General features: G+C 38.3%; 3 protein-coding genes across 4 annotated transcripts; 1 reads left to right on the top strand and 2 right to left on the bottom strand.

The window, feature by feature from the left end:
- Positions 1–608: 608 nt before the first annotated feature.
- Positions 609–4,552, bottom strand: LOC122820695 (interferon-induced very large GTPase 1-like). The gene is made up of 2 exons (XM_044098263.1): positions 4,497–4,552; positions 609–2,027 (listed from the first exon to the last, which is right to left on the bottom strand). The coding sequence occupies exons 1-2, from the start codon at positions 4,550–4,552 to the stop codon at positions 656–658; spliced, it is 1,428 nt and encodes a 475-aa protein (XP_043954198.1). The 3' UTR covers positions 609–655.
- A 3,678-nt stretch (positions 4,553–8,230) lies between these two features.
- Positions 8,231–19,509, bottom strand: LOC122819832 (up-regulator of cell proliferation-like). Its single transcript, XM_044096813.1, has 4 exons — positions 19,400–19,509; positions 19,209–19,300; positions 15,502–16,054; positions 8,231–13,205 (listed from the first exon to the last, which is right to left on the bottom strand). Exons 3-4 carry the CDS (start codon positions 15,911–15,913, stop codon positions 10,402–10,404), a joined length of 3,216 nt encoding a protein of 1,071 aa, XP_043952748.1. The 5' UTR covers positions 15,914–16,054; positions 19,209–19,300; positions 19,400–19,509; the 3' UTR covers positions 8,231–10,401.
- Positions 19,510–19,919: 410 nt separating this feature from the next.
- On the top strand, positions 19,920–25,418 carry LOC122819833 (GTPase IMAP family member 7-like). Of its 2 annotated transcripts, none has more exons than XM_044096816.1 (4): positions 19,920–20,074; positions 21,783–21,833; positions 23,608–23,718; positions 24,141–25,418. In XM_044096816.1, exons 2-4 carry the CDS (start codon positions 21,815–21,817, stop codon positions 24,905–24,907), a joined length of 897 nt encoding a protein of 298 aa, XP_043952751.1. In that variant the 5' UTR covers positions 19,920–20,074; positions 21,783–21,814; the 3' UTR covers positions 24,908–25,418. The 2 variants fall into 2 exon arrangements, with proteins under 2 accessions (XP_043952751.1, XP_043952750.1); XM_044096815.1 differs by having other exon boundaries at positions 19,920–20,081.
- Positions 25,419–25,736: the final 318 nt, after the last annotated feature.

Genomic DNA, 25,736 nt, shown 5'->3' with positions numbered 1-25,736 from the left:
TGGGACATCAGTGGGGTCATTTCTGTTGACCACTTCATAAACATCAGTCCTAGAGACTATATAGTTATAAAATCATAATCAAAATATTGAAGAAGCAAAGTAAAGGAATCATAAATCCAAACATTGTTACAACTTGACACTATTTTGCTTAATAAGGGTGTATTAAGCAAAAACATGCTAAAAACTTCATAGAGCCAAAGTACATACACAGATTGTTGAGTAAGATACATGAAATATATTTTTTCTACATAGACTAGAAGTGAGTATTTATTATTGTTTATAAAAAAAAGTTAAACAACAATTTTTAAGAATTAGGAACAAACTTTGCGTGACAAGTTAGCACTAACTTTTGAGAATATTAAATAGTTATTTTCATCTGTTTTAAAACAAAATTGAGGGGCGTGCTGTGGTGGTGTAGGGGATAGCATGATGCACATTTGGAGGCCTTGAGTCCTCGACGCAGCCGCCACGGGTTCGATTCCCGGACCCGACCGACGTTTGCCGCATGTCTTCCACTCTCTCCTTCCCCTTTCCTGTAAGCCTACTGTCATATAAGGGTCACTAGAGCCCACAAAAGACCCCCGGAGGAAAAAATTAAATTTAATCCTAATGGATCTTCTCAAGAATAGAAATGCCTGACTAGAAAACTCTAGTCTCACTTGATGTTAAATGACTCTTTAAGGCTTTCTTTTGCTTGCTGTTCTGTGATATTGTTCCAAGCAGGAGGAATGTCTGCTGGTTTTGCCATGTATGTTTTGGCAAATTCCTGGTTGTACTTGGCCATCACATATTTCCAGTAGTCTGATGCCTCTAGGCTGATATCTGGACGAATGTCCCAGTTTGGGTAGATTTCCTTATAGTTTTTGTAAAGGTGCCATTCATCCTTTGTGGCACTGCAACAAAACGTCTTTCCACTGACAATCAGAGAAGAGCAGATGTCAGTCATAAGCTGCTCTGTTCCCTCCCATCTATGCTCACCCAAGCCCTGTGGACGATGCAATGAAGCAAAATGTTCAGTGTGGAGTTTTCCTCCTGCATCACAGGGTACTGCACAGAATGGGCACTGCTGGCCACAACCGATCACTCTGTTGAAAAGCTCAACATGAGGTTTTACATGGAGATGACTGAGTTTGGTTTCAAAGGGTCTGTTCTGAATATCTGTCCTCAGAGCTTCTGCCATGTCCTTCACAGACACTGTGAGCCAGTGAGCGAACTGTTTCTGATCAGCATTGTTTAGGACCAGGAAGGCACCAAGAGCATCCTGGGATATCACCAGTTTGTCACCAAGTTCTTTGCAGATCTCTTCATCAAATGTCTTCAGGCTATCAGTTGCTACAGCCTTTTTGATGGCACCATTGATGTTGCTAATGCTCGACTCAAGATGTCTGTCTTCAATTTCACCTAAAATAGACCCATCAGAAAAATGCTTCTTTATTCTGTCAGATATCTGGGATTTTAAATAATCTTCATAGGAACAGATGTAGTAAAGATAAAGTTCAAATTCATTCCTTGAAATAAGATCCATTAAAACTGAATATTGAAAAGACATTCGTGTGCTGAACTCTTCTCCTGTCAGCATTTCATCGATTATGTTGAGGCCCAAGGAACGATAAATAAAATCTTCCACAGCAGGTTTCAGACACTGATTGGTGAACTCTTCAGCTTTCTTCTGGCATTGATCTCGTTTATAGAACACATCTTTGAAACTCGCACAAAATTTGTTTTTGTTTTTCTGCAGACGTCTGTAAGGATCATTTTCTTGTATAAATTCTTCATGCATCTTCTGAAATTCCCTGGCTGCAGATCCACAGATGTGTTGTTTCAGAGACACCTCAAACTCTATGTCAGCATCAATTTTAGCATTGCTCAGCTTCTCATCAATGATGTGAAGAATCTCCTGAATGTAAGTGTCATGATAATTTGTTTTTCTCTTGATTTTATCATCAATAGAGTCATTGCAGGAGGATATGATGCTGTCAGCAGTTTCTTGCCTGGCTTTTATATCAGAGGAATGTCTTGGGGCTGTCCTGTATCAAAGGCAGGAGGGAGCATGAAGAGTAATCGGCTATGGTTCACGTACATTCATCCAACTGAGAAAAACTACAAACTTCACTCAGGGAAGCTTGAATTTTTAGCTCTGAACTGGGCTGTCACTGAGCGATTTCGAGATTACCTCTTCCATGCCCCACACTTTACAGTGTACAGTGATAACAATCCCTTGACATATGTGATGAAAAGTGCTAAACTGAATGCGGTAGGACATCGCTGGAAATCAGAATTAGCTGATTTCCATTTTACTCTGAAGTACAGACGTGGTAAAGTCAACTGAGATGCTGATTTTCTGTCTCGCAAACTTGCAGAAATGTACAAAATAATATCAACATGTAAGGAGGAATGTAAAGCTGATGACATAACAGCACTACAGCAAGGAATCAAAGCGGATCACAGTGGTGATACTGACTGGATTTCAGCTATTACATGCAATGTCAATGTACTGTCAAAAATCTATCTGAAAGAGGAGGACCTGGAAAAATAAGTGTTTACTGAGAAAACCAAACGCATGTTATAAAACAAAAAAGAGGGAAAGTCAGTCCAGTTTATGTGGCGACACCATTGGACAGTGAAGCAAAGGAAAAAACCTGTCATAGGAATGTCTTAATACCCTGTCCTTATCTTATTGATGGACAAGACACTAGAGAACCAAAAGAGACAAGTAAACAGACAAACATACCAAACCAGAGACCAAGTTCATCTACTGCAGAAGTAACCCAAACTCAGAGACTTGTACAAAACCAGTTTCAGGGTGAGAACGATTCTGCTGACGTCAGTAATCAAGTGGATGAGAGACACGAGGAAGGAGACATGCAGAACCACGAAACAAATCAAAATCCGGACATGGATACTGAAGATCAAGCATTTGAACTTGAAACGCCTGAGGAAGACATCAATGCTTCTTTGGAGGGTGATCAGGAGGTGGAGCAGGAGCGACGTTCCTCAAGAACACATCGACCAAAATCCATTTTTACATATGATCAGTTAGGGAAACCTAGTGTCATACCTTTGAAGAAATAGGAATTGTATTTTTGAACCATATATATAGTTCCAGTTACAGCTAAAGTTTATTGAAGATGTTTTATTATTCATTTGGTACAAAATATTCAGTTACAAGTAAGAGTCATTTTGCAGAAATGTATTTCTAGTGACTACAGCTACACTTGAATGTTATTGATGCATTTACTGAAGGAAGTGTGTGTTTTGTAAGTACCTTCAACTTTTAGAGGTACTTTTTAAAAGCCCGTCTAGAGACAAGTGCTGCGAATTAGCTGCTGCTATTGCAGTATGACACAAACATGGGACTGCTGTTTTGTTCAGTTTGTCTGTCGATGTGTGTCTGTCCCTACCAAATAAACCTAAATAAGGTAACACAAAAGTAGTCTGTAAGAAGCTGTACTACATTCAAAGTATGTTTAATGTGGACACATTTAATAAGGTGGAATGGTAGATTTAGCCATATCTGACTTAATGGACTTGGGAGGCCTACCAATGTATCGATGATTTAAGTCAATACACTGAAACGGGAGTATAAGTAAATGTACTTATCCTGTATATATGCATTTGTAGTCATTTAATGAGTAGTAGATTGTTTTTGAACAGCAACATGTAACTAAATGGTACCTGGAAGAATTCAGTGTTAGAAGCTAGGATACATTCTTTAAGTTTTAAAGTGTAAAATGTTTTGAAAACATTTTATTATTTTAGTAGGGGAGGGTGTAGAGCCCTGAAAATATGTTAAAAACGTGATTAATAGGTATAATCTTATTGGGCTAGCTTTTATTTGATTTAGTATTTAGTTAGAACAATTCATTTGGTTTATGACTAAAAATGTGCTCCAGCTAATTTATTTTTTTTATTTCATAGATTTCTGTTATGATAATACCCGTTTAAGAAGGACATAATGCATGAAGGGAGTTGAAAGTTTTATTGTGACCACTGACTTTTAACTAGCAACAACATACAAATGGACAGGACACCCCGGTTGTAATTAAAGCAGGTTTGCCAGTTTCCGTTCTAAAGTACTTTGACTATAAACTCGGATTAAGAGTCAAACTGCTTTGAGGCAACAAAAACCAGAAGCTGGAGTTGAATGTATTGGACTGAGGCAGGTTTCCTGCTCTGCAGCAACAGGCTCCAGGTGTAAAGACCGGTCCAACCAGAATTCAACTGACAAGTACTGGAAAACAAAGTTATGAAACAGTAGAATGATCTCAATGAGGAAATAAACTGCCTTCTCAAGTCTGGACACCTGCGAAGAAGAAAGAGCATAAGATTTCCTGTGTGGGGATTTATCATAGGCACAAGGGGGAAAAGGAATGAACTGAACACAGAACAAAGGAACTGGAACAAACTCATAAATCCCAAAATCCAAACTATTAAAACACTGGTTAAGATGAGATCCTATGGAGGGAGGAATTTCTACAAGGCTGAGCCACTCATACCCATAGATAGAGGATTCTTCCTCTTTAGTGATAATCTCGAAAAGATCCAGAGTCATACTAAATGGTTGTCGTTTCTTCCAGCTGCTAAAGCTAGCATTAGCAACCCCTAGCTCTGTTTGGTACACTGTTGTTCTACTCGCACCACTATCAGCTGTAATACATTGGCCATGCTTAAATACATATTAGAATAGTGGACCTTTAAGGTGTACACAAGTTAAAGTATTGTGTTAAATTCTAGAGCTTTGGAGAGACGTTGTTTGTGTTAATTCTGTAAATGTGTGCAGTGGTTGATGTTTGACAAGGCCAGTGTGTGGATTCACTCCTACTGTTGTCTAAAGCGACAGCAGGTAAGACAGACAGAGACTTGGAGCTGTTGGGCTATTACTATCAGATGATCATCGGGTGCTCTGTCCTGGTCATTTTGATTAAAAATCACTGACTTCATTAATAGTTTACCTTGGCGTTTGATCTAACTATGAATAACAATTAAACATTTGTTAAACAACACCTCTAACACTGACCACAGTAAGACTTTTATCAGATGAACAGTAAAGTTTAACATCTGCCTGCTGCTGCAATATAAGATGGAGCATCCGAAGCATCGACCATCCACATTTCATGCAAACCACTTGTGTTTGCCTTTGTTTTCACTTATTACTGGTTAGACCAGCACTTGTTTTGTTTTTTTCCTTTGTATCACAGGTACTCTGCCTTAACTCCACACCTTGATTCCTTGGTTTCTATATCTAATCTGTATCTCAACAAATGTTTCACTGTGTCTCATACAGAGTGGAGTCTGTCAGTTTGTAGAGCAAACTTTTTGACAAACTGTGCAAGAGGTTTAAAGAAACCCTGAATCTGAACTGAAGAACAAATGGCATACACAGATTTTGAACTTCCTATTCATTCCTTTTTTATCATTGATTCAGCTCTAGAATTTGTGCTCTATAAAATGTACTGCAAAGGTCTCATTGCATATTAGATCTTGATCTCATTTTAACCTGGATAAATAAAGAAAATGAAATAATTGTAAATTGATTAATGATACTCTCTTACCCATTTCAGAAAGCTACATAACATGCCACCCTCCTCACGATGATGCCCTGGGCGGTTGCTTATGGTGCCCATATCAGAAACTGCCACTGTGTTTTCTGATATTCATCCATAGGGCAGCTTTTGAGGAAAGAGTTAAGTTTGGACTAACAAAGACTTTATCAGGATCTGATATTTTGGGTGAGTTTTGAACATCTACTAGTTGGGTTTATTAGTAAACTGCTTAAACCACAGAAATTTAAATAGTAGGGTTTACTTCTTTATTCTGTAACAAAACATGCAGACAAGAAATTATTAGTTATGATTGAATTAATCTCTAAAGCACCGTACAAATATGTAGCCAACCACATATAATTCTGTAGGTGAATATTGGGGATTGCAACAAATCTGATGCATTGGAATGAGTTAAATCAAAAGCACTGAAATAAAGCATTTTATCATAACTGGTTGGGATTTGACCTGGTTTATTATATTATGCAGGTGACCACTGACTTTTAACTAGCAACATCATACAAATGGACAGGACACCCCGGTTGTAATTAAAGCAGGTTTGCCAGTTTCCGTTCTAAAGTACTTTGACTATAAACTCGGATTAAGAGTCAAACTGCTTTGAGGCAACAAAAACCAGAAGCTGGAGTTGAATGTATTGGACTGAGGCAGGTTTCCTGCTCTGCAGCAACAGGCTCCAGGTGTAAAGACCGGTCCAACCAGAATTCAACTGACAAGTACTGGAAAACAAAGTTATGAAACAGTAGAATGATCTCAATGAGGAAATAAACTGCCTTCTCAAGTCTGGACACCTGCGAAGAAGAAAGAGCATAAGATTTCCTGTGTGGGGATTTATCATAGGCACAAGGGGGAAAAGGAATGAACTGAACACAGAACAAAGGAACTGGAACAAACTCATAAATCCCAAAATACAAACTATTAAACCACTGGTTAAGATGAGATCCTATGGAGGGAGGAATTTCTACAAGGCTGAGCCATTCATACCCATAGATAGAGGATTCTTCCTCTTTAGTGATAATCTCGAAAAGATCCAGAGTCATACTAAATGGTTGTCGTTTCTTCCAGCTGCTAAAGCTAGCATTAGCAACCCCTAGCTCTGTTTGGTACACTGTTGTTCTACTCGCACCACTATCAGCTGTAATACATTGGCCATGCTTAAATACATATTAGAATAGTGGAACTTTAAAGTGTACACAAGTTAAAGTATTGTGTTAAATTCTAGAGCTTTGGAGAGACGTTGTTTGTGTTAATTCTGTAAATGTGTGCAGTGGTTGATGTTTGACAAGGCCAGTGTGTGGATTCACTCCTACTGTTGTCTAAAGCCACAGCAGGTAAGACAGACAGAGACTTGGAGCTGTTGGGCTATTACTATCTGATAATCATCTGGTGCTCTGTCCTGGTCATTTTGATTAAAAATCACTGACTTCATTAATAGTTTACCTTGGCGTTTGATCTAACTATGAATAACAATTAAACATTTGTTAAACAACACCTCTAACACTGACCACAGTAAGACTTTTATCAGATGAACAGTAAAGTTTAACATCTGCCTGCTGCTGCAATATAAGATGGAAACCTCCCGACCCCATTAGGGAAGAAGGGTGTAAAGAAAATGGATGGATGGATGGATGGGTGTCTCCCTGTTACAGTCACTGACCTCTAGGGGCACTCTTCATGATGTAGCTTTCTCTCTCTCTCTCTCTCTCTCTTTGTGTTTCAGTTCTATCTGGCTGCCACAGGTAAAGCTCATCAGCTGAGCTTTTATTGGAGCTCATCAGCTGTTCCACAAAGAGCTTCATGCCAGATCTGTCAGGTTCCTTTTTTCCTGGGACTTGATCTGAAGTGATCTTGTCTGTCTGCTGACTGTTTGTGGGACTTAGGTGATTTTGCTGTGAGCTACATTGGGAAGAATCAAGTGTCTAACTAAAGTAGTGTGTTTCTATTCACAGAGAAAGCTGGTAGAGGTTCTCTGCCATTTTTATTCTGTTGTTTTGTGGTTAGCCAGGGAGTTTAGGTGTTGTACCTTTCTCAGTTCTCTTCTACCAAGTGTTTATTTTATTTTATAGTTAAAAATGGGGTGTTTTGTTTATAGTTTTGGCCTTGGAGACCCTGAAGCTGAAAGCTTCTCTGTGTTTTCTGCCTTCTGTGATTGAGGTTTTAACTGAACTGTCATCAACTGTTTACTGATTTTGTGTTGCACCCAGTGCCAGAATTAACCCTTAATTGTCTTGAGGAGGAGTTGTAACTCTTCTCTTAAGGATTCATGGGCTCATGCCAGATTCAAGAGTTTGTTGTTGACCCTCACAGCCAGAGATTAGGTAAGGCTGTTAATGTCCAGCTTAGTTTTCTGTACTATTAGTCTTTAATGTGCAACAGGTGCATTGTTTTAACTAAAGTATTCTATGAAATTACATAAAGTAGAAAAATATCAGACTGGTGAAACTGTTATTTGGCACCTGATTTAAATCCGAGATAATTTTTAAATAAGCAACAAATATTATAAAGTGATTTTTAGTAAATTCTGAAACTCTTTTAATAAAGAGTTTTGTAGATCCACAACAGTATATTTTATTAAGCATGTCATAAACAAAATGTCCTATTTCTTTATTTGTAGAATATTATTTATTTTAAGCAAAAATGAGCAGCTTTCCATTTGTTTACAGAAGAAAAGAGCATCAGCTGCTATGACATTTATTTAGAAATAAAATCATTTAACATAATTAGCACGACACATCAAGTCAGCACAGTAGAGAGATCTGACAAAAAGCAAGTCATCTGCTACATTTGATCATAAATGCTGAGGATAAAAACCTAAATACATTTGAATGAAGTCTGAGATAAACTCAAGATAAAACCCAGAACTAGATGTTTGTAAACCCTAAATCCTTATGAATGTGACAAAATGATAAAAAGGGAAAAAATAAATGACATTTTTATGCAAACAAAACACAATCTGGAAATGACACTGAATAATCAAACAAATTAAATATTTATAAGAACAATTATTTAATAACATTCCTGCACCCATACAGCAAAAATAACCAAAACAAAAATAATTTGACATCATTCTTAATCCAATAAAGTTTATTGTTTTAGCATTAATTCATAGCAAATGTAATCTCAAGATAATTTGGAATACAAAACAGATAAATTTAATATACAGAAATACATAATCAGTTCAACCACATCAAATCGACAGATTTAAAATTAGGCCAAAGCTGTTTATTTTGGCTTTCGTGAAAGGGGTGAACCCAACATGTAAATTGGGCTCATCCCTTTTTTCTTTAAACTGGGCCTTTCAAAAAAAGGAAACAAATACTCTACATTCAAGAATCAATTGTGTTCTTACAACTAAACATGAACTATGGTTTCACTTGATGTTGAATGATTTCTTGAGGCTTTCCACTGCCTCTTCCTTTGTGATTTTCTTCCAAGCATCAGGAATGTCAGCAGGGTTTGCATTATATGCTTCAGCAAATTCCTTGTTGTACTTGTTCATCACATATTTCCAATAGTCTGACGCCTCAAGGCTCAAATCTGGAGGAATACTCCAGTCGGGGTAAATCTGCCTATATTCTTTGTAAAGATGGAATGCAACATCTTTGCACCCGAAACTTTTGTCACTGATAACAAGAGAAGAGCAGATGTCAGTAATGAGTTTCCCAGAGAACGTATTCCTGTACTCACCTAAACCATTTGGTCGATGCAGAGCAGCAAAGTGTTGATTGTGAGCTTCTCCACCTGCATCACAGGGTATTTTGCAGAATGGACACTGTTTGCCACAACCAATCACTCTGGTGAAAAGCTCATTCTCTGGTTTTATATGGAGAAGAGAGAGTTTTGTTTCAAACTTTGTGTTTTTAAACTTTTCTCTAAGAGATTCTGTCATTTCCTCCACAAACTTGTTGAGCCAGTGACCAAACTGTTCCTGGTCAGACTTGTTTAGAACCATGAAGGCATCAAGAGCATCTTGGGAAATTACCAGTTTATCACCAAGTTCAGTGCAGATCTTGACAACAAATGTCTTCAGACTGTCAGTCTTTTCTGCTTTTGCCTTTTTAATGGCAGCATTTATGTGGTCGATGCAGGACTTGAGATGTTTGTCCTCTAACTCACATAGAGTAGATTCAGACGAGAATGTCTCCTTTATTCTACCAGATATCCAGGATTTCACGTAATCTTCATATGAACAAGTGTAGCTCTTAAAGCTTTCAAATGTACCCTTTGAAATCAGATCCAGTAAAATTGAATACTGGAAGGACATTCGTGTGCTGAACTCTTTTCTTGTCATCATTTTATCAACAATATCAGGACCAAGAGAACGATAGATGAAGTTTTCAACAGCAGGTTTCCGACATTGGTTTGTGAATTCTTCAGCTTTCTTCTGGCATTGGTCTTTTTCTTGAAACACGTCTTTGAAATCTGTGCAAAACCTTTCCTTGTTTTTCTGCAGACATTTATGAGGATCATTTTCTTCGATAAATTCTTCATGCATTTTCTGAAACTTTCTGGCTGCAGATCCACAGATGTGTTGTTTCAGAGAAACCTCAAACTCAATGTCATTATCAATTTTAGCATTTTTCAGCTTCTCATCGATGTGAAGGATCTCCTGGATGTAAGTATCATGATAATTAGTTTTTCTCTTGATTTTATCACTAATAAATTCATTGCAAGCAAAGATGATGCTGTCAGCAATATTTTGTCTTGCCTTTATTAGATCCGTCCAGGTAAAAAGTCCTTTGAAAAAAGTTTTGATGTTTTCCTTCACTCCTTCAGGTTTGTATGTAAAAGGTTCCCGTCCACAGTTTTTTTTTTACTCAGTAGTTCACATGCATGGCTTCCCTTAGGAGAAAGATTTGAACGCAACTGATGGGACACACTGGTGAAGATATTTGAAATCTGCTTTTAACTCAGTGATGAATTCATTCATATCAGATACTTCAGATGTTTCAATAAATGAACCAAAATTGGAAATTCTAGTTTCTGCTGTGGTAACCCATTTGTACATTTCCTTTTTGAACTCCCACTCCCATTGGTTGTACTCTGTGCAGAGCCTCATGTAAGCATCAGCCACCAGGCTGTTTCTGAAGCTGAAGATGAAGTTTTCATGTTTTACTGCGTTCCACAGGCTGGTTATCCACTCACTGAACTCCAAGATGTTGTTAGAAGTTGACTCACACTTTCCCAGCTGTTGGATGATGTTTTTCTTGAGTTCATAGACGGTCTCACTGTATCCTGCATTGACTGGAGCCATTGGTGGGTTTCCATTCCAGAGTCCAGGAACGTAGCAGTTCCCAGTGTCTGGATTATACTCCATCACATCAGTGAATTTCTTGTTCTCTTCTTTCTTCTCCATTTTAGCTGCTGCCTGGGTCATCTCATTCAGCTGTTCTAACAGCAGCTTCCTGTCTCTCAGGTTCTTGTCATGGGCTGAAACATCAGAAACGTTCTGGTGAACAAACTGACATCGAGGCTTTTTGCCGACCTCCTTCATCCTGAGGAAAGCATGCACCACTATCTGCAGGATGTCTTTCATCTCTGTTGAATTCTCCATTGCAATATTGATAATGGTGATGTCACTCAGACCAACAACAAGTGTTGCCAGCTCATTGTCGTGCTCATGGCTGTTGTCCAGCTGTGCTAGCTCTGGTGACTTTAAGCCTTCAGTGTCGATGATCATCATGAAGTCACAGTTGAGAACTTTCTTGAAGTCTTCATTGACTTTGATGAGCAGCATGAAGGCTCCTCTAGTGCATCGACCACTGCTGACTGCAAACTGGACTCCAAACATGGTGTTAAGGAGAGTGGACTTCCCTGTGCTCTGAACTCCAAGAACTGTGACAACCAGGATCTTGTTCTTTGGAGACACCAAGTCATTGAGCTGAGAGAGAACATCACTCACCCAACTGAGAGGAATGTTGGAAGCATCTCCATCTACAAGCTCAAGAGGAAATCCATCCAGCAACAACTGAGCACAGAGTCTGGGCAGATGTTGCAGTTGTTGACGTGATGGTTCTGTTTCTGGAAGGCAAAGAGAAGCTTCGTAGATCTGACCCATTTCACGGAAGAAGTGCTCAACTCCCAGTGAGCTGCTGGAAAGTTGTTGGTCAATTTCTTTGATCTCTTGTTTGTTTTCAGAATCTTTGCATTTTTCCTTGTAAAGCTCCCTGAGGCCAGAAAGTTTGATTCGAGACAAATTGTCGAGATTCATTCTCATCCATTTCAGAAAGTAACACCTTTCTCTATGTGGCCTGGATATTGCACTAATGAAGCAAGTCATTACACTTGACATTGCATAGGAGTTTTGTTTTTGACGTTGCTCTTCTCTTTTCTTTATAAGAGTGCTCTTATAGTTTTCTATGTCTTCAGAACCAACTTTTCGGAGACGAAATTCTTCCTTTTCCAAAAATGTCAGTTCCTTCCATATTTGACCTTGTAAAGGAAACTGATTTTCTTTGAATAGAAAAGTATATTTTATCTCTGCAGTGATGGCATCTGCATTTTTATTTCCATCCTGACACTCTGGAGAATCTTCATCAACTGTGATTCCCAATTCATGAGCAACACCAGCCATCTGCTGTACTGACATCTTCAACTGTGGGTTATTAATTACATCACTGACTCTTTTCCTCAATAGTTTAACAAAATCTGCATCACTTGTTTGTTTTGGCTTTATTAGAATGTTATTTTTAGTCAAGGCCAGACTGGCTACCAATTTTTTAACAGAATCATCTCTGATGTTTTTGTTCTGTTGGTTTCCCACTAAGAAGATCTGAGCTTTGTGTTTTTTGTTCATCAGCAGTTCACACTCAGAGTCCAGCTGGTCAAAGAAAACAAAAACTGCAGCAGATGTCTGACACAAAAAGGAGAATTGAGTTTCAAATGAAGCAATGTCTCCACGAAGGTTAGCTATAGCAACTGGTTCACTGAAGATGTCCATGTTTTTGTTTCCACAGGGAAGGTACCAGGTCATTTCAGTCAGTCCATTAGATATTCTTCTCTGAATGTCTCCACACTCCATGTTGTGGTGAACAAAGGTGTCATCTGGGTTGTTTAAAAGTTTATTGAGGATCTCTGATTTGGACAGAGAGCACTTACCCAGTCTCACAAATGAGATCATTGGAAGTTCAGAAAGAACTATTCTTTCTTCTATGAAACCTTTTGTTTTTGCAAGAGCTGAAGGTCTGTACTTCTTAACAATGTCTCTCATGGCCCACAGCATGAGGGTGCACTGCTGTGTATCACAGTTAGGAAGCAGCAGAGGAACAGAGAATTGACACATGGACATTTTTAGAGCCAGTTCTTGATGAACAAACCCATCAGAACACAGAAAGAGAGCAGTGATTATATCAAGAGGATTTAGTGTCTCATCAACATTTGGACAAGCAAGAAGATCATCAAAATAAAAATCATCACTCAATGAATCATCACTGTTGGATTCAGAGGCTGAGGTGCATTTTATCTTTCTAGCTGTTACATTCACCATCATCAGTTTCTTGAGAAAATACCATGAAAGATCAGATTTACACTTTGGAGGCTCTTCACTGATGATCTTCTCATTGATCTCCAGTATCTTGCTGAGTGACAGCTTCTCTTCGTAGAACTGATCCAATCCCAGATCCTCCAAAAGCGTCTCCAGGTTGGTGCCTGTGGAAAAAAAACAGGTTGTGACTTTTTTGTAAGCTAAAACTAAAAATAGTGTTTCTAAAGCATGATGGAAAAAAAATATGTAAAAATGCTTTCTTTTGTAGTTTTACAAAAAAATACATATTAGATAATATAAAGCAAAAATATACAATTAATGTGTTAATGTAGATTCAAAAGCAATTAATATTTTAAGTGTGGAAATCTTCACACTTCCTACTTTTGTCATTTAACACATTTGCTGGTTTTGTGTGTTTGCTTGAAATTGGATTTGTCCACAAGCTTCCTATTTTCAAACAATATAAAGTCATTTTGTTTATGGTCTCATGTTCTGTTATTCAAACCAGTTTTAAAATCTTCTCTTGTTTCTTTAGAGATTTTTTTAGATACTAGTGGCCTTTATTATATTGTAATCTTACAGGAAAAGGGCAAGGAGAAAAGGGGACAGACATGCAGCAAGGACTAGAGTCAAACTCAGGACAGCCATGTCGAGGTCTTTGGCCCTTCCTCTAACCACTGCGCCACACGATGCCCCTTCATTACTTCCACCAATTTGCTCCAAAACAGAAGGTCTGTCATTTATTTTTATTTATTAGATTTTTTCAAAAATCAATTGGCCCAGGTAAGCAAGCTGTAGTTTAAAATTATCAGAAAATTATATATTATTCAATTAACTGTAAATTTAAATGAGTATTTATGGGGTTATTAATTTTAATACATATTGCTAAGCTTCAAAGAGAAAGGCTTATGGGTAGGCCTGTCACAATAGCAAATTTTGCCGAACGATTAATTGTCTCAAAAACTATTGCGATAGACAATAATATTGTTTGAAGACCTTCGTACACAGATTTAATGGAAATGACATAATAATACATGCAATTTCCTGCCAAAGATAGATACACTTTATTTTCAGAAGAACATTCAACACTGGAACTGATAAAATAAACAAAACAACCAAAAACAAAAATAAAATGGATTCTCAGTCTTCATTAACAAAGATGTACTAAAAAAAACACCAAAGTGTAAATAAATACTGTATTCAACCAAAATTATGAAGTCTGTGTACCATATTGCCCTTCAGTAATCATTAGATTTAAATAGAGAAGATGGGTACATCGACTACCTGATGCAATAGTTCACACTACATGTTGGTTCACACCTACATTTTCCCCTTACAACAATCTTAGAACTTTTATCGTTCTAAGATTATCGCTTGCTATCATCTTGTAGTGTGTGGTGTGTTACGGTAGATCGTTGTGGGGCTCCGATCTAAATCAGGGGTTTTCCCCACTGGGATCGTTAACGCAGCCTGTTGAATGTGACAGGTAGCCAATCAGAAAGCCGGATTCTCCTCCTGCTTTCTGAGGGGAAATTACAGAGGGGAATCCCAAACAGTTGACACGGCGCAACCTGAAGTCCAGCGGACATTGGAGATGATATGTGGAAACAATATTAATGGTTATAAAACATTTCATGCAAAGAATATAGAAATGACGAGGGGAGGAGTTGGAGCGAAATTGCTACGTTGATGAACCCGGTAACTTTTCAGCTGTTCTTTGTTAACGTGACATAAATAGGTTATAATGATTTTATTCAGTCAGGACGTTACGCTGACACTAGAGCCACATGAGTTGCAGGTAGATTGTAGTAAAGCATTGATTAATGCCTGGTTTAAAATTAGTTAACTTTACTTGTAGCCATTATTTTGTGCCCATTGTTGGACACAACACGGCACTATCGAACCTGATCGAACCGTTTTACCTAGGATTTCTGTCAGTTAATGTGATCTCTCAGGTTTTGAAAATGGGCCGACAATCGACCGACAGCTCTAAGATGGTGTAGTGTGCGCTGGGTATTACACTAAGGAAATGAGGAAGGGAGGGTCAATGGAGAGCACCGGAGTTGAGCCTTTTTTCATTCAGTGCCATCAACAGAAAGAGAAAAAGGCTGGAAGAGACGATAAAGCTGATAATTAAAATGACGTCGATAGTTTTAATTATGTACGATTAATTGATTTATCGCTTATCGTGACAGGCCTACTTATGGGAATTAAATTATTTGCTTTTAAGTATAAAATTGTCGTAGAAAGGCCAATATGACTAGAAAATCTCTTCATGAGTTCAGTCTATTGTCATCAAATTGAATCCTGCAAAGAGTCAGATTAGGGTTTTTAAATGAAATTGCTAATTTTATTTGTCAGCCTTTAGTACCTTAATTTGCCTTCAGTAAGTCTATCCATCTTACTTTTGGGGTGTAATGCATTAGAACAGTTAAAGATATGACAGTAATCAAACCTTACCTGTTGTGATGTGTCTAGACTTCAACAGTAGCTCCCTGACCTGTCTCCGTCCCTCATCTTTATTGTTGAAAAGATGAGTTCTTGATGAAAAACTTTTGACTACCTCTGGAAGTAAGCTTGATTTATAGTCTGAAATGTAATTTGATAACGATGTCTTTAAAGTATCTCCACCTGTAAAGAGCAGGAAACAGTTTTTCATCCTCTGAGGCCCAAGAACTCTGGTTGTTGCCTCTACAGTCTCCTGGTCTTCATCAGTGAACCGATCAATTTTAAAAACCAGTAGGAAAAGAGTAGGGATGGACTCCTGGAGGAAATACTGAGTTTTTAATCTGCTCCTCTGATCCTGAAATATCTGGAGTGTCAATGACTGTAACAGATTTCTCAAACACAGTTCCTGTTTCCATTGAGACATGTTTGGTGACTCTTCCAAATGATGCTCTGGATTCAAACGCTTCTCGTCCTAAAATGGTGTTTGCTGAAGCACTTTTGCCGACTCCAGCTTTTCCCAGAAGGACAATGGAGAGACGATCATCCATGATGGAACATTAGAAACCTGTGAAATGCAACAGAAAGAATTACAACAATTTCAGAACCGAGATTAAAGATACACAGTTCATGCATAATAGTAACTGCATAAAACATCAAAATGAGAGGTCATCATTCATGGTATTGTTCATTATGTTCTATGTGATTTATTTATTTGAGCTGCAGCAGCAGTGGCAACTCAGCAGATGGTGCCCTACGCCAAGGGTTCCCAGTGGTCACTCAACATATATTTAAAATCTTTTTCATTTTCTGGTTTTAATTTAATGTTTTTCTGCTAATGATGCTGGTGCAGTGCACAAGCCAAGTGGAATGACAAAGAAGCAGAAGTGTCTCCAACTTTATAACAACAGTTAGATGGTTAAAGCCTGAGTGTAACTGGTTATTTCAACAAGATGAAGATCCCCAAGCACCACTTAAAAAACTATTTTAGGGTGGATAAAGTCACTTAATATTGAGCTTCTGGTATTTTGATGACTTGATTTACATGCAAGTGATTTTGCACATACTTCACAGTCCAACATTGCCATCCTGCTTTTTGCCTCTCCCTTGCCCCCCCGATGTAAAGGTTTAAAGAACTGCCACTGAGATGGAGGTTGACAAAACGATGCTAGTTAGAGTTGCACATTGTTGGTATTATTTATTATTTTCTATGTGATTTATTTATTTGAGCTGCAGTAGCGGTGGCAACTCAGCAGATGGTGCCCTAAGCCAGGGGTTCCCAAACTTTTCAGCCTGTGACCCCACAAAATAACAGTGCCAGAGACCAGCGACCCCAACTGGCAACCTGGTGGCCAGCTAAAAATACATATAATTCTCCAATTTATTTAAAGATATATAGCCAAATAATTATACATATTTTAAAATTAATTTCTTTTATAAAAACGATTAAAGGGCATATTAATGTATATTATCCAGTGAGACATTTATTTCATGATCTATTTATCTTAATTTTGTTCAGGCGCGCACTTGTTCAATTGAGATAATGGCACCAGTCAATCAATTCAGTGGTTCAATTCAGTGGCTTTGTCGCAATCTGTTCCGAAGTAAGCAGTAAACATCCCTTACCTGGAGGACAACATATTTGGGTCTACCATGCGCTGCAGTCTGGCCAGATTTGATGATTGTTTGCTATTAAATGCGCTGCGATCATAGAAATTTGGTGGAAAATAATCAGAAAAAATTTTTAAAAGTTGTCAGTGGGGAACATGCAGATGGCAGCTTTACACAGAGCATTTAGATCGCGGAATGGACTTTATTCCATTTTCAAAACAGGAGTCCGGAAAAACGTAAAAGACGGATAAATGCCTGCAGCCGACCTACGAACAGCAGAATACAGAGACCGATGGTATTAAAACACAGTGTTTGTCATTGATGACGTCATTGATGTGAACGCACCAGTAGCAGGAAAAACAGTTCAGTTGTCCAACCGGGTGACCCGTCAGCTCTTCAGTTCGCCAAACCACACACACACACGCGCACACACACACACACACACACACACACAGCTCATAAACCGGCGCCAAGCCTCAACGGACTCACACAGACTCACTATGTACAAGATGTTTTGACACAATAGATCTTTTTTTTCTCCTAAATGTTGTTAATAGTAAAGAGGGTTAGATAACAAAAAAAAAAAATCAAAAATTATTTTTTGCTGTTTTACTTTAAGGAAAATTTCAAGGTACACGCAGTGCATACAGCTTTACAGCTGCGGGCTCCCTGTGCTCAGCTACTTATTACAAGTCCAAAATACGCACAATACAACTATGCCAAGAATAGATAGATCTGACAAAAACCATGACTGGTCAAATATTTGGAAGATTGAAAAAAAAAATTGATGTCAAATATCATCCAGAAATGCCAATTTAGAGCAGCAGGACAACCTAATGGTTCCAGCTCATCATCATGTTACGACACAGCAGCTCTATCTGGATGCTCTGGGTCTAAAACCAAAAGGTAGGGCAGATATTTGCTGCACGTTCCACAAATTGTGCAGGAAAGAGATTTCTGAGTGGGACAGATAACCAGCCAGGCTGCTGACAATCTTTTTGCATTAAAAACAAAATGAAAAACACCATGAATAAACTTTAATGTGCTTGTTATTTAGCAGACAAAAATGAATTTCAACAGAGACCTGAAAACCATCAGTAGCCATCGATATTTATGGCTACTGATGCCTGACTAGCTTTTGAAAGAGCAAAGAGGAAACAAAACAAAACAAATTCACGTAATTATTTTTCGACCTGAGCAAAAATGATCTGCTCTGGGCAAAGTGTGGGTGAGCATTTGGTCCGGACCCATAAAAGGACATGGGCCCGATGTCTTTTTTTTCATCCCAACACCATTAGAAAGAAAACATTGTCACAGTCCTATAATTGGTGTCAAATACAGAAATCTCATTTAATTTTTAGCAGAATTGGTTCAGAACTGGACCGGAACAGAGTCAAAGCCTCTTTTTCAGATGTCAGACCGGTTCATGGTCCCAACCCGACCCAGAGCTGTGTGACTGTTCTGTAGCCTTAGATTTGGTCCAGATCTCAGTGCTGTAGGTTTTATCTGTACCTCTGTCTGCATATAAACACAGAGGGATGTCAGTCACAGATTGTCAGAGTTGTGTGCAGCCTGTGTAAATGTCTAGCGGGACCAGAGGAGGGCAGGGCCGTAAAGTTGGGGGGCCAATGTCCCCCTGGACCCTATGCTCAGAGGTCACATCACTATGATGCAGAAAATAATTTCAAGACCTTGTGTCTCGCAACCTATACTTTGGGAACCCCTGCCCTATGCAGCAGCCTATGACCCATAGGGGTACCAAACTGCAGTTTGACACCCCTGGAGGGCTGGTGTCCTGCAACTATTTGTTGTTTCCCCAAGTCCAAAACACCTGAAAGAAAAGACTGAATCCCCTCCTTCAGGATCTTGCTAATGTGCTAACTTATGTGATTCATGTGCGCTTACAGAGAAGCAGCTAAAGGTTGCTGGACTCCAGTTTGACACATTTGGCCTTCGGTCCTACGTTGCTTCTTTTGTACAAATTTAACTTTCAAGTGTGGAAAATTTACCAACTCTTTGACCAATGGAGAAAAATAACAGCCGATCCTGTTATTTTAAATCCCAGGCAGCCCTCCGACCAAAACGTAAAGAGCTTTCAGTACAGTACTTACCGCTCCGCACAGCTCGCCACACTGAGGCCTCCAGATGAATTCATGCACCCAGAGGCTGAACCAACATCCACCAACCTGCGTCCTGTTTGCTCCTAAGTGAACAAGTAGGCTACGAAGTGTTAGTAGCCTATCATAAAATAGATGTTTATTTTCTCGGGTGATCAAACTCGTTCTCTGACAGCTGGACTCACCTCTTCGGGGGAACGTTAACTTTCACTGGAAGAAACGAGACCGAACATTAAGTTCTGCTTCTTTCATTTACTTTCGGTTTTGCGCTGCTGCGTCAAACCGTTGTTTTAGGGTGTAGTCGTTCACTGACGAATCCAGTACTCATCCAGAAACACGTTTTCAAAGTAAAAGCACAGCAGAGTTCTAATCTAACAATAATTATTGAATATAATCACAAAAAGATTAGATGGGCTAAATATTTCTTCTAACCATAATTATCTAATTAAATAACTACAGATTATAGCCACATTTCCGTTTCAATAATAAAAATCGTTTATTAAAAAAAAAAAGTAGGGGAAGAAGAAGTTTGTACAGCAGCTGCTATTAATTATGTAACCACAGTTAGTAGCATAAGTTAAGGAAATAGATTTAGACATGAATCCTGTCATCATGGAGATGAAATCAGTCTAAACTGAACAAAGGCCTTGTTCACTTTGTTTTAAATACAAGCAAAAATGTTTTATTTTGAAGGAGTAGCCGGATGAAAACTGTGTTGCTGCCCTCGACGATGATTTGCAAGATTCGGTCGCTTCGCTTTGGCGTCGGTTTGAAGGTCTAATTTTTTAATAATTTAATGCTGGAACATTAATTTATACGATCATAAGTTGACTCAGATCATCGGGATGGCAGAAAGCGAGGTATTCGGTGAGTTTATTAAAGGTTTTTTATGAGTTTAGATTGTTAAACATTTAGTAAAACATGGCGCACTTAACCTTCCTCTGGTGTTAGCTTTCTGCTGCCATCTGTAGCGGCCTGTTAGCGGGTCATTTTGGACCCGTGTATTAAATCAGCCATAAAATACCCTAAAAACAATCTTTGCAGAAAAACAATGTTTTTCTTAACTCTTGTTTAGCTGGTTGGGCTCCTTTATTCATGAAAAGATTGGTTTTAATATTGTTTTGTGGCCCCCTGGGCCTTTGTTTTAACAGCATACCCCTCGTTTTCAATGTCTAAAAAGTGGTCAAATGAACCTTAAGAGAAGAAGGCAACAAAATAATCAGTTGTTCTGTTACCTGAGTGTAACTGAGAGATATTAAAACACATTTCTTAAATGTTCAACAAAAAAAAAAAGATTTTAATTTTAATATTATCAAATCGAGGACTACACGTTTTCCTTGTTTTTTTTCAGGGTTGCCGCTTGCAGATTTGCCTGTGTAAATCTGTAGGTTCCATGCATAGCTTGTTTTAGCATCACAGGCTGCCCAGATTTTTATGCCATATTTGCCTGGCTTGCTGGGCATGTATTGCCAGAACGGGCATCTTCCTCGGAAAGGGAGAAAACGTTCATCCACTGTCACCTCTGGCCCTGGGTTGAACATCAGTGGAAGGAGTTGCACCCATTTCTCCCAAACATCCCTGATGGGAGCAAGCTTGTCAGATTTTGCTCTGGTGTCTTGATTGTCAAATCTGAGGACTCTTGAGATCATCTGAAAGGTCCGAAGAGACATTGTTGCCCTGAAAATATTTCTGCCCGTTGATGCATCCCAGAAACTCTCAGTTACCTCATTGCTGGATCTGTAAACTCCAGCCAGGAGAACACCAATGTAGGCATCCAGGTACGTCTCATCAATGTCTTTCCATGTGTTGCCATGGACTTTTTTCCCCTCAAGGTTTGTCATAGCAATTTTGACTGTTTTTTTAGTGACAATGGCAAAAAAAGATCAAACCACGTCTTGATGTCACTTATTCTTCTCACAGCAAACCTCCTGACCCCAGGGGTCATTTTGATGATGTTTGCAGCAGCTGACCTTCCATGCACATCAGGAGGAACTGTACTCCAACGGATGTTGCCACGTTTGGATTGGAATGATTCAATATAATCAAAAATTTTAACTGGGTCACAAATGACCCGAACACCACAAAAGTCATTTTTTTCACCAGAGCACTTTATAATTTATTAAAAAACAAAAAATTGATTTTACTTTGTTTAAATGGAAGTCCCTGACAAAGTCAAAAAGTTTCAACGCAAAAAACAAATGTATGAAGTACTTTTATGCATGCTAAAACTCAAAACGGGTCCGTAGGGACCCTAACACCATAGGAAGGTTAAACTAGGTTTCCCACTGGATTTGTAGCTATAAATCTGTTTATTTATAGGACAATTAATCGTAGAATAAACGTATGTTTAAGTTTTAGAGCCATTTGTGAATAAATTGTTCTTTTCAACGAACGATTTGCTTCTCACGCAGCTTTCATTCAGTGTTCCTTTCACTTTCATTATTCAGTGGTTACAACTGGCTTAAATAAATGTCATTGGCTAACTGTTCGGCTCTAATGTGATGTATAAGAGTTATTCTATTGTGCATTAATTACAACATTTGTTCTGGTCCTCCTGTCTCTGTGTAGGAGCAGAGAAAGTACGGGGCAGAAAAGGCAGCATGGACATTCCTCCAGCATGTGAGATTTCTATCTCAGTACCAGTGTGTTTTTGTCTTCATGTAAATCTGGGTTCAAATCATTTCAAACAACTTTCCCATCATTTTAAAACATGTGCCTTTCTAAATTAAAGTCCCATTACAATTATTTTGCTGATATCTTTTAAAAATCACAAATCTTTTCCATTCTTCCAATCTAACATAATCATGTGTTCCCAACAGATTGTTCTGAAACAAAGGTTCAGCTAATATAGTGAAAATTTTAAACAATTAATTAGTTATTGTTATATTTTTGATTATAAGTCTGTGTTTTGCAGCAGCTCTGAAAAAGAACAAACAAAAATTACAAAACAAAATTTAGAGAAAGAAGTTAAATGGTAATTTGAAAAATAAAGGCAACATTAAAGAAACAAAATGTGAAATCTTTGAATACTTACAAACTAATTAATACTTGTCTTATGAAAATCAGTTATACATATTAAGCTTATTATTATAATGCAGTTCTATACAGTCCCTGTATTAAAAGCAACATTTGCATAACTTGCCTGCCAGTCTGAGTCTCTTGAGTCCTGGGGCAAAATACTGAAGTCTCAGTGCATTATTGTAAAAAATTAAGTTAATATGTAATGAATGTTATTAAGCCCCTAGCTCATTCAGTGTTAGGCTCACTTTAACTTTGATAAATGTAATTCTTTGTGGCATTTTTGAATCAGGGTATTGACAAAATGTACAATGCATATGCATTACATTGTTACTGAAGATTTGCTGACTGTTTATTAGTGATGCAAATCTTAACATTAACAAGCATTTAGACAGACGTGCTTAATAAGGAGACCATTGACTTATTGTATAATTGCTCTGTCTCTCTCTCTAAAAGCAAAGTCCAAACCAAAACAAATATAAACATATCAATACAGTAATGAAGGCTACCTGTATAGATAACGCAGAAAGAAGTACTTCACACACACGGGCACACATATACGATGATATACATGAGACATATAATCTGTGAGATAAATCAATTTCCACCTCCTCCCTGTCTTACTATTGTAGTTTTTAAAAATGTGCTGCTTCTTGTCAAAAACTCCTAATCAGTCAGGACGAGAGTCTTCGCAGTGTCAACCAGCCTCCTGTTCTTTGCTCAGTGTGCTAATGGTGGAAAAACAATTTACTGTTACAGGAAAACTATTTATCAGCAGATAAATATGCTAACTAGCCTTAGCATTCATGGCAGGGGAAGCAGTGGTGTAGCAAAATGAGCATGAGTGATTGACGGCAGTAAAATGCTCTTCCTGGCTCTGGTTGTGTCTGACTAAGTGTTGTATTTCTGCACTTAGTACTGGGACCAGGCTTTTAAATCAAATGCACCAATCCCCTTAGCAATCAGTGTCTTTGGAAAGTAGACGATGCGGCGCTCTCATGTGATGCAAGTAAAATCTCCTGTGATAAGCTTTTAAGCAGCTTTGTTTTAGGTGTGCTGTGTTGGTTTAATTTAATAAAACATAACTAGAATCTCTATTTGCTTTTAATTGAGACATTTTTTAGAATGCAGACAGACTTTAAACATAGCGGTGAACAGTTTCACGTCTGGCTGCTGAAAGTTTTGAGCTCCATGGGGGAGAGAGGCTCCAGCACACGGCACAGACAGTTCAGAAACAATTCAGAATGAGTAAAAAACACTTTCATACACAGATTAAGTCCTGTTTTAGACTGTCTACTGCTAGCAAATCTTACTCCATACTGGACGGGACTGGACGCTTGTTGTATCAATTTTAATCTCCTTTTCTGTGTTCCAGTTTCTGACTTAAGGCTGGTGCTTGTTGGGAAGACTGGTGTAGGAAAGAGTTCCAGTGGAAACACCATATTAGGAAGAGAAGCCTTCAGAGCAGCGACCAAACACTCCTCAGGTAAAACTCTGAAACACACAGATGGACCAATATTGTCCAAGTGCTTCATTTTAATAAACAAGCCACAAATCTACATTACTGTACAGTTCTTGCAGCACATAAGCAACTTTTCTTCAGTTTGGATGACTTGTTGCTCTTTGTTTGCCTTGTGATTAATCTTATATTTTCTTCACAATATTATTTTTAATTTGCAGTGTTTAATAAACAGCTCATTCTTGCTGTACATATGACTCTTCATCCTCCAAGGAGCAGGAACATAATTTTAGTTTATCTGAATTGTTAAATAATGTTATTGGTTCAAAAACAATCAGAAGCCACAGGGCCATCATAAAGACTGCTTTCATGCTATGTGTGTGCCATAACATCTGCTTTGTAAATCTCAATGTACCTTCACAAACTATATTTGAATTTTTGTTCTTTAGAGACCCCTGAATGCTCCAAACAACGAGAAGAAGTGTTCAACCGGATGGTTTCTGTTGTCGACACTCCCGGTCTCTTTGACACCTATCAGTCTGATGAAAAAGTGAAGAGAGAAATCTCAAAATGCATCAACATGTCGGCTCCTGGTCCCCACGCCTTTCTGCTGGTGATCAGAATCGGAGTATTCTCTAAAGAGGAGAGAGATGCTGTGATGAAGGTGAAGGAAATTTTTGGAGAGGAAGCCTGGAAATACTCCATGATCCTCTTCACACATGGTGATGAGGTGGAGAAGACGGACTTTGACGAGATGTTAAAGGAGGCTGGACCCGAATTGAAGGAGATCTTAGAGAAGGCTGGAAATAGATACCATGTCTTCAATAACCTCAGAGCTGACGATCGTCGACAAGTTCTTGGTCTGCTAGAGAAGGTTGAGGACATGGTGCAGAAGAAAGAAGGAAAGTTTTACTCTAATGACACATATGAAAAGACAGTAGATATGCTGGATCAGAAAGAGCGTGAACTCAAACTGTTCTATGAGAAAAGACTGGAGGAGGAAGTGGAAGCCGTGAGGGCAGAGTACGAGCAGCTGCTAAGAGAAGCTCAACAGGATAAAGAGAAGCTGGAGAAAAGGATGGAAGCTGAGCTGAAGGAGTTGAAGCGTTACTACTCTGCCTTGGAGAACGGAGTCCGTCACGTTGTAGAGCAGCTGGCCAAAGATGATGATGATCAACTTCTGAAGAAGTTTCATGAAGTCTTGAAACTGAACTGAAAAACATATGAATGACTGGTTTGTTGGACACGTTTTAATACTGAATAATTGGTGATCCAGCTTTGTAAGTCAGAATAATCTTTGCATGTAGATATTGGTGTAATGTGTATTATGTACATTCAAATGTCACAAAATACTATTTAGATGTTATATAACTTGTTTTCACAGAAAGGAAAAATCTCGGTCCTGGAGGGCCGGCATCCAGCACGTTTTAGTTCTCTCCCTGGTGGCACCAACAACCTTTTCAGCATGTCAATGTTCTTCTTAGGCCTTCTAACGAGCCATCATCTGATTCAGGTGCATTAAACCAAAGAGAGAACTAAAACATGCAGGGGGCCGGCCCTCGAGGACCGAGTTTGGGGAGCCCTGGTGTAATGTGTATTATGTACATTCAAATGTCACAAAATACTATTTAGATGTTATATAACTTGTTTTGACAGATGTGATTCTCATAATTCATGCTTCGAGTATATTAATTTCTTCTGTAATTAAAGTTTTTACTCATTTTTTGCATTGGCTTCCATTTTCTTTGAGGCATCTTTTAAGTATTTATTCCTTTTCCTTTAATCTGAGTTTTTTTTAAAAATGGGACAATATACTGTAATGCCCAATTGTATGTATCAAGTATGGTGAACTTGACACTTTACATCACTTGATCATAATTCCATGAACCTAAAGTGATTTTAAAAAAAATATTTACTCATCATTTTATGAGTAAGAGTACACTTTGCTCTAAAAAGTTATTGTATTATGAAGAATTTTCTACATTTCCAAGTACTTAAGTTCAGGCTTCCTTCACTTATCAGTGGCTTACAGGTTTGTTTGAAGT

Source organism: Gambusia affinis, linkage group LG18 (genome assembly GCF_019740435.1).
Source record: "Gambusia affinis linkage group LG18, SWU_Gaff_1.0, whole genome shotgun sequence".
NCBI classification, from domain to species: Eukaryota; Metazoa; Chordata; class Actinopteri; order Cyprinodontiformes; family Poeciliidae; genus Gambusia; species Gambusia affinis.
The sequence above is the reverse complement of the archived record's forward strand: the minus strand, read 5'-3'. Positions and strand labels throughout refer to the sequence as shown.

Coding starts and splice junctions, on each gene's coding strand:
- LOC122820695 (XM_044098263.1), bottom strand. CDS start 4,552: ATGACTCTGGATCTTTTCGAGATTATCACTAAAGAGGAAGAATCCTCT. Junction 2,028..4,496: donor GAAGAATCCTCTATCTATGG/GTATGAGTGGCT, acceptor CCTTTGATACAG/GACAGCCCCAAGACATTCCT.
- LOC122819832 (XM_044096813.1), bottom strand. CDS start 15,913: ATGTCTCAATGGAAACAGGAACTGTGTTTGAGAAATCTGTTACAGTCA. Junction 13,206..15,501: donor GTCTAGACACATCACAACAG/GTAAGGTTTGAT, acceptor TTTTTTCCACAG/GCACCAACCTGGAGACGCTT.
- LOC122819833 (XM_044096815.1), top strand. CDS start 20,060: ATGGCAGAAAGCGAGGTATTCG. Junction 20,082..21,782: donor GGCAGAAAGCGAGGTATTCG/GTGAGTTTATTA, acceptor GTCTCTGTGTAG/GAGCAGAGAAAGTACGGGGC. Junction 21,834..23,607: donor CATGGACATTCCTCCAGCAT/GTGAGATTTCTA, acceptor TCTGTGTTCCAG/TTTCTGACTTAAGGCTGGTG.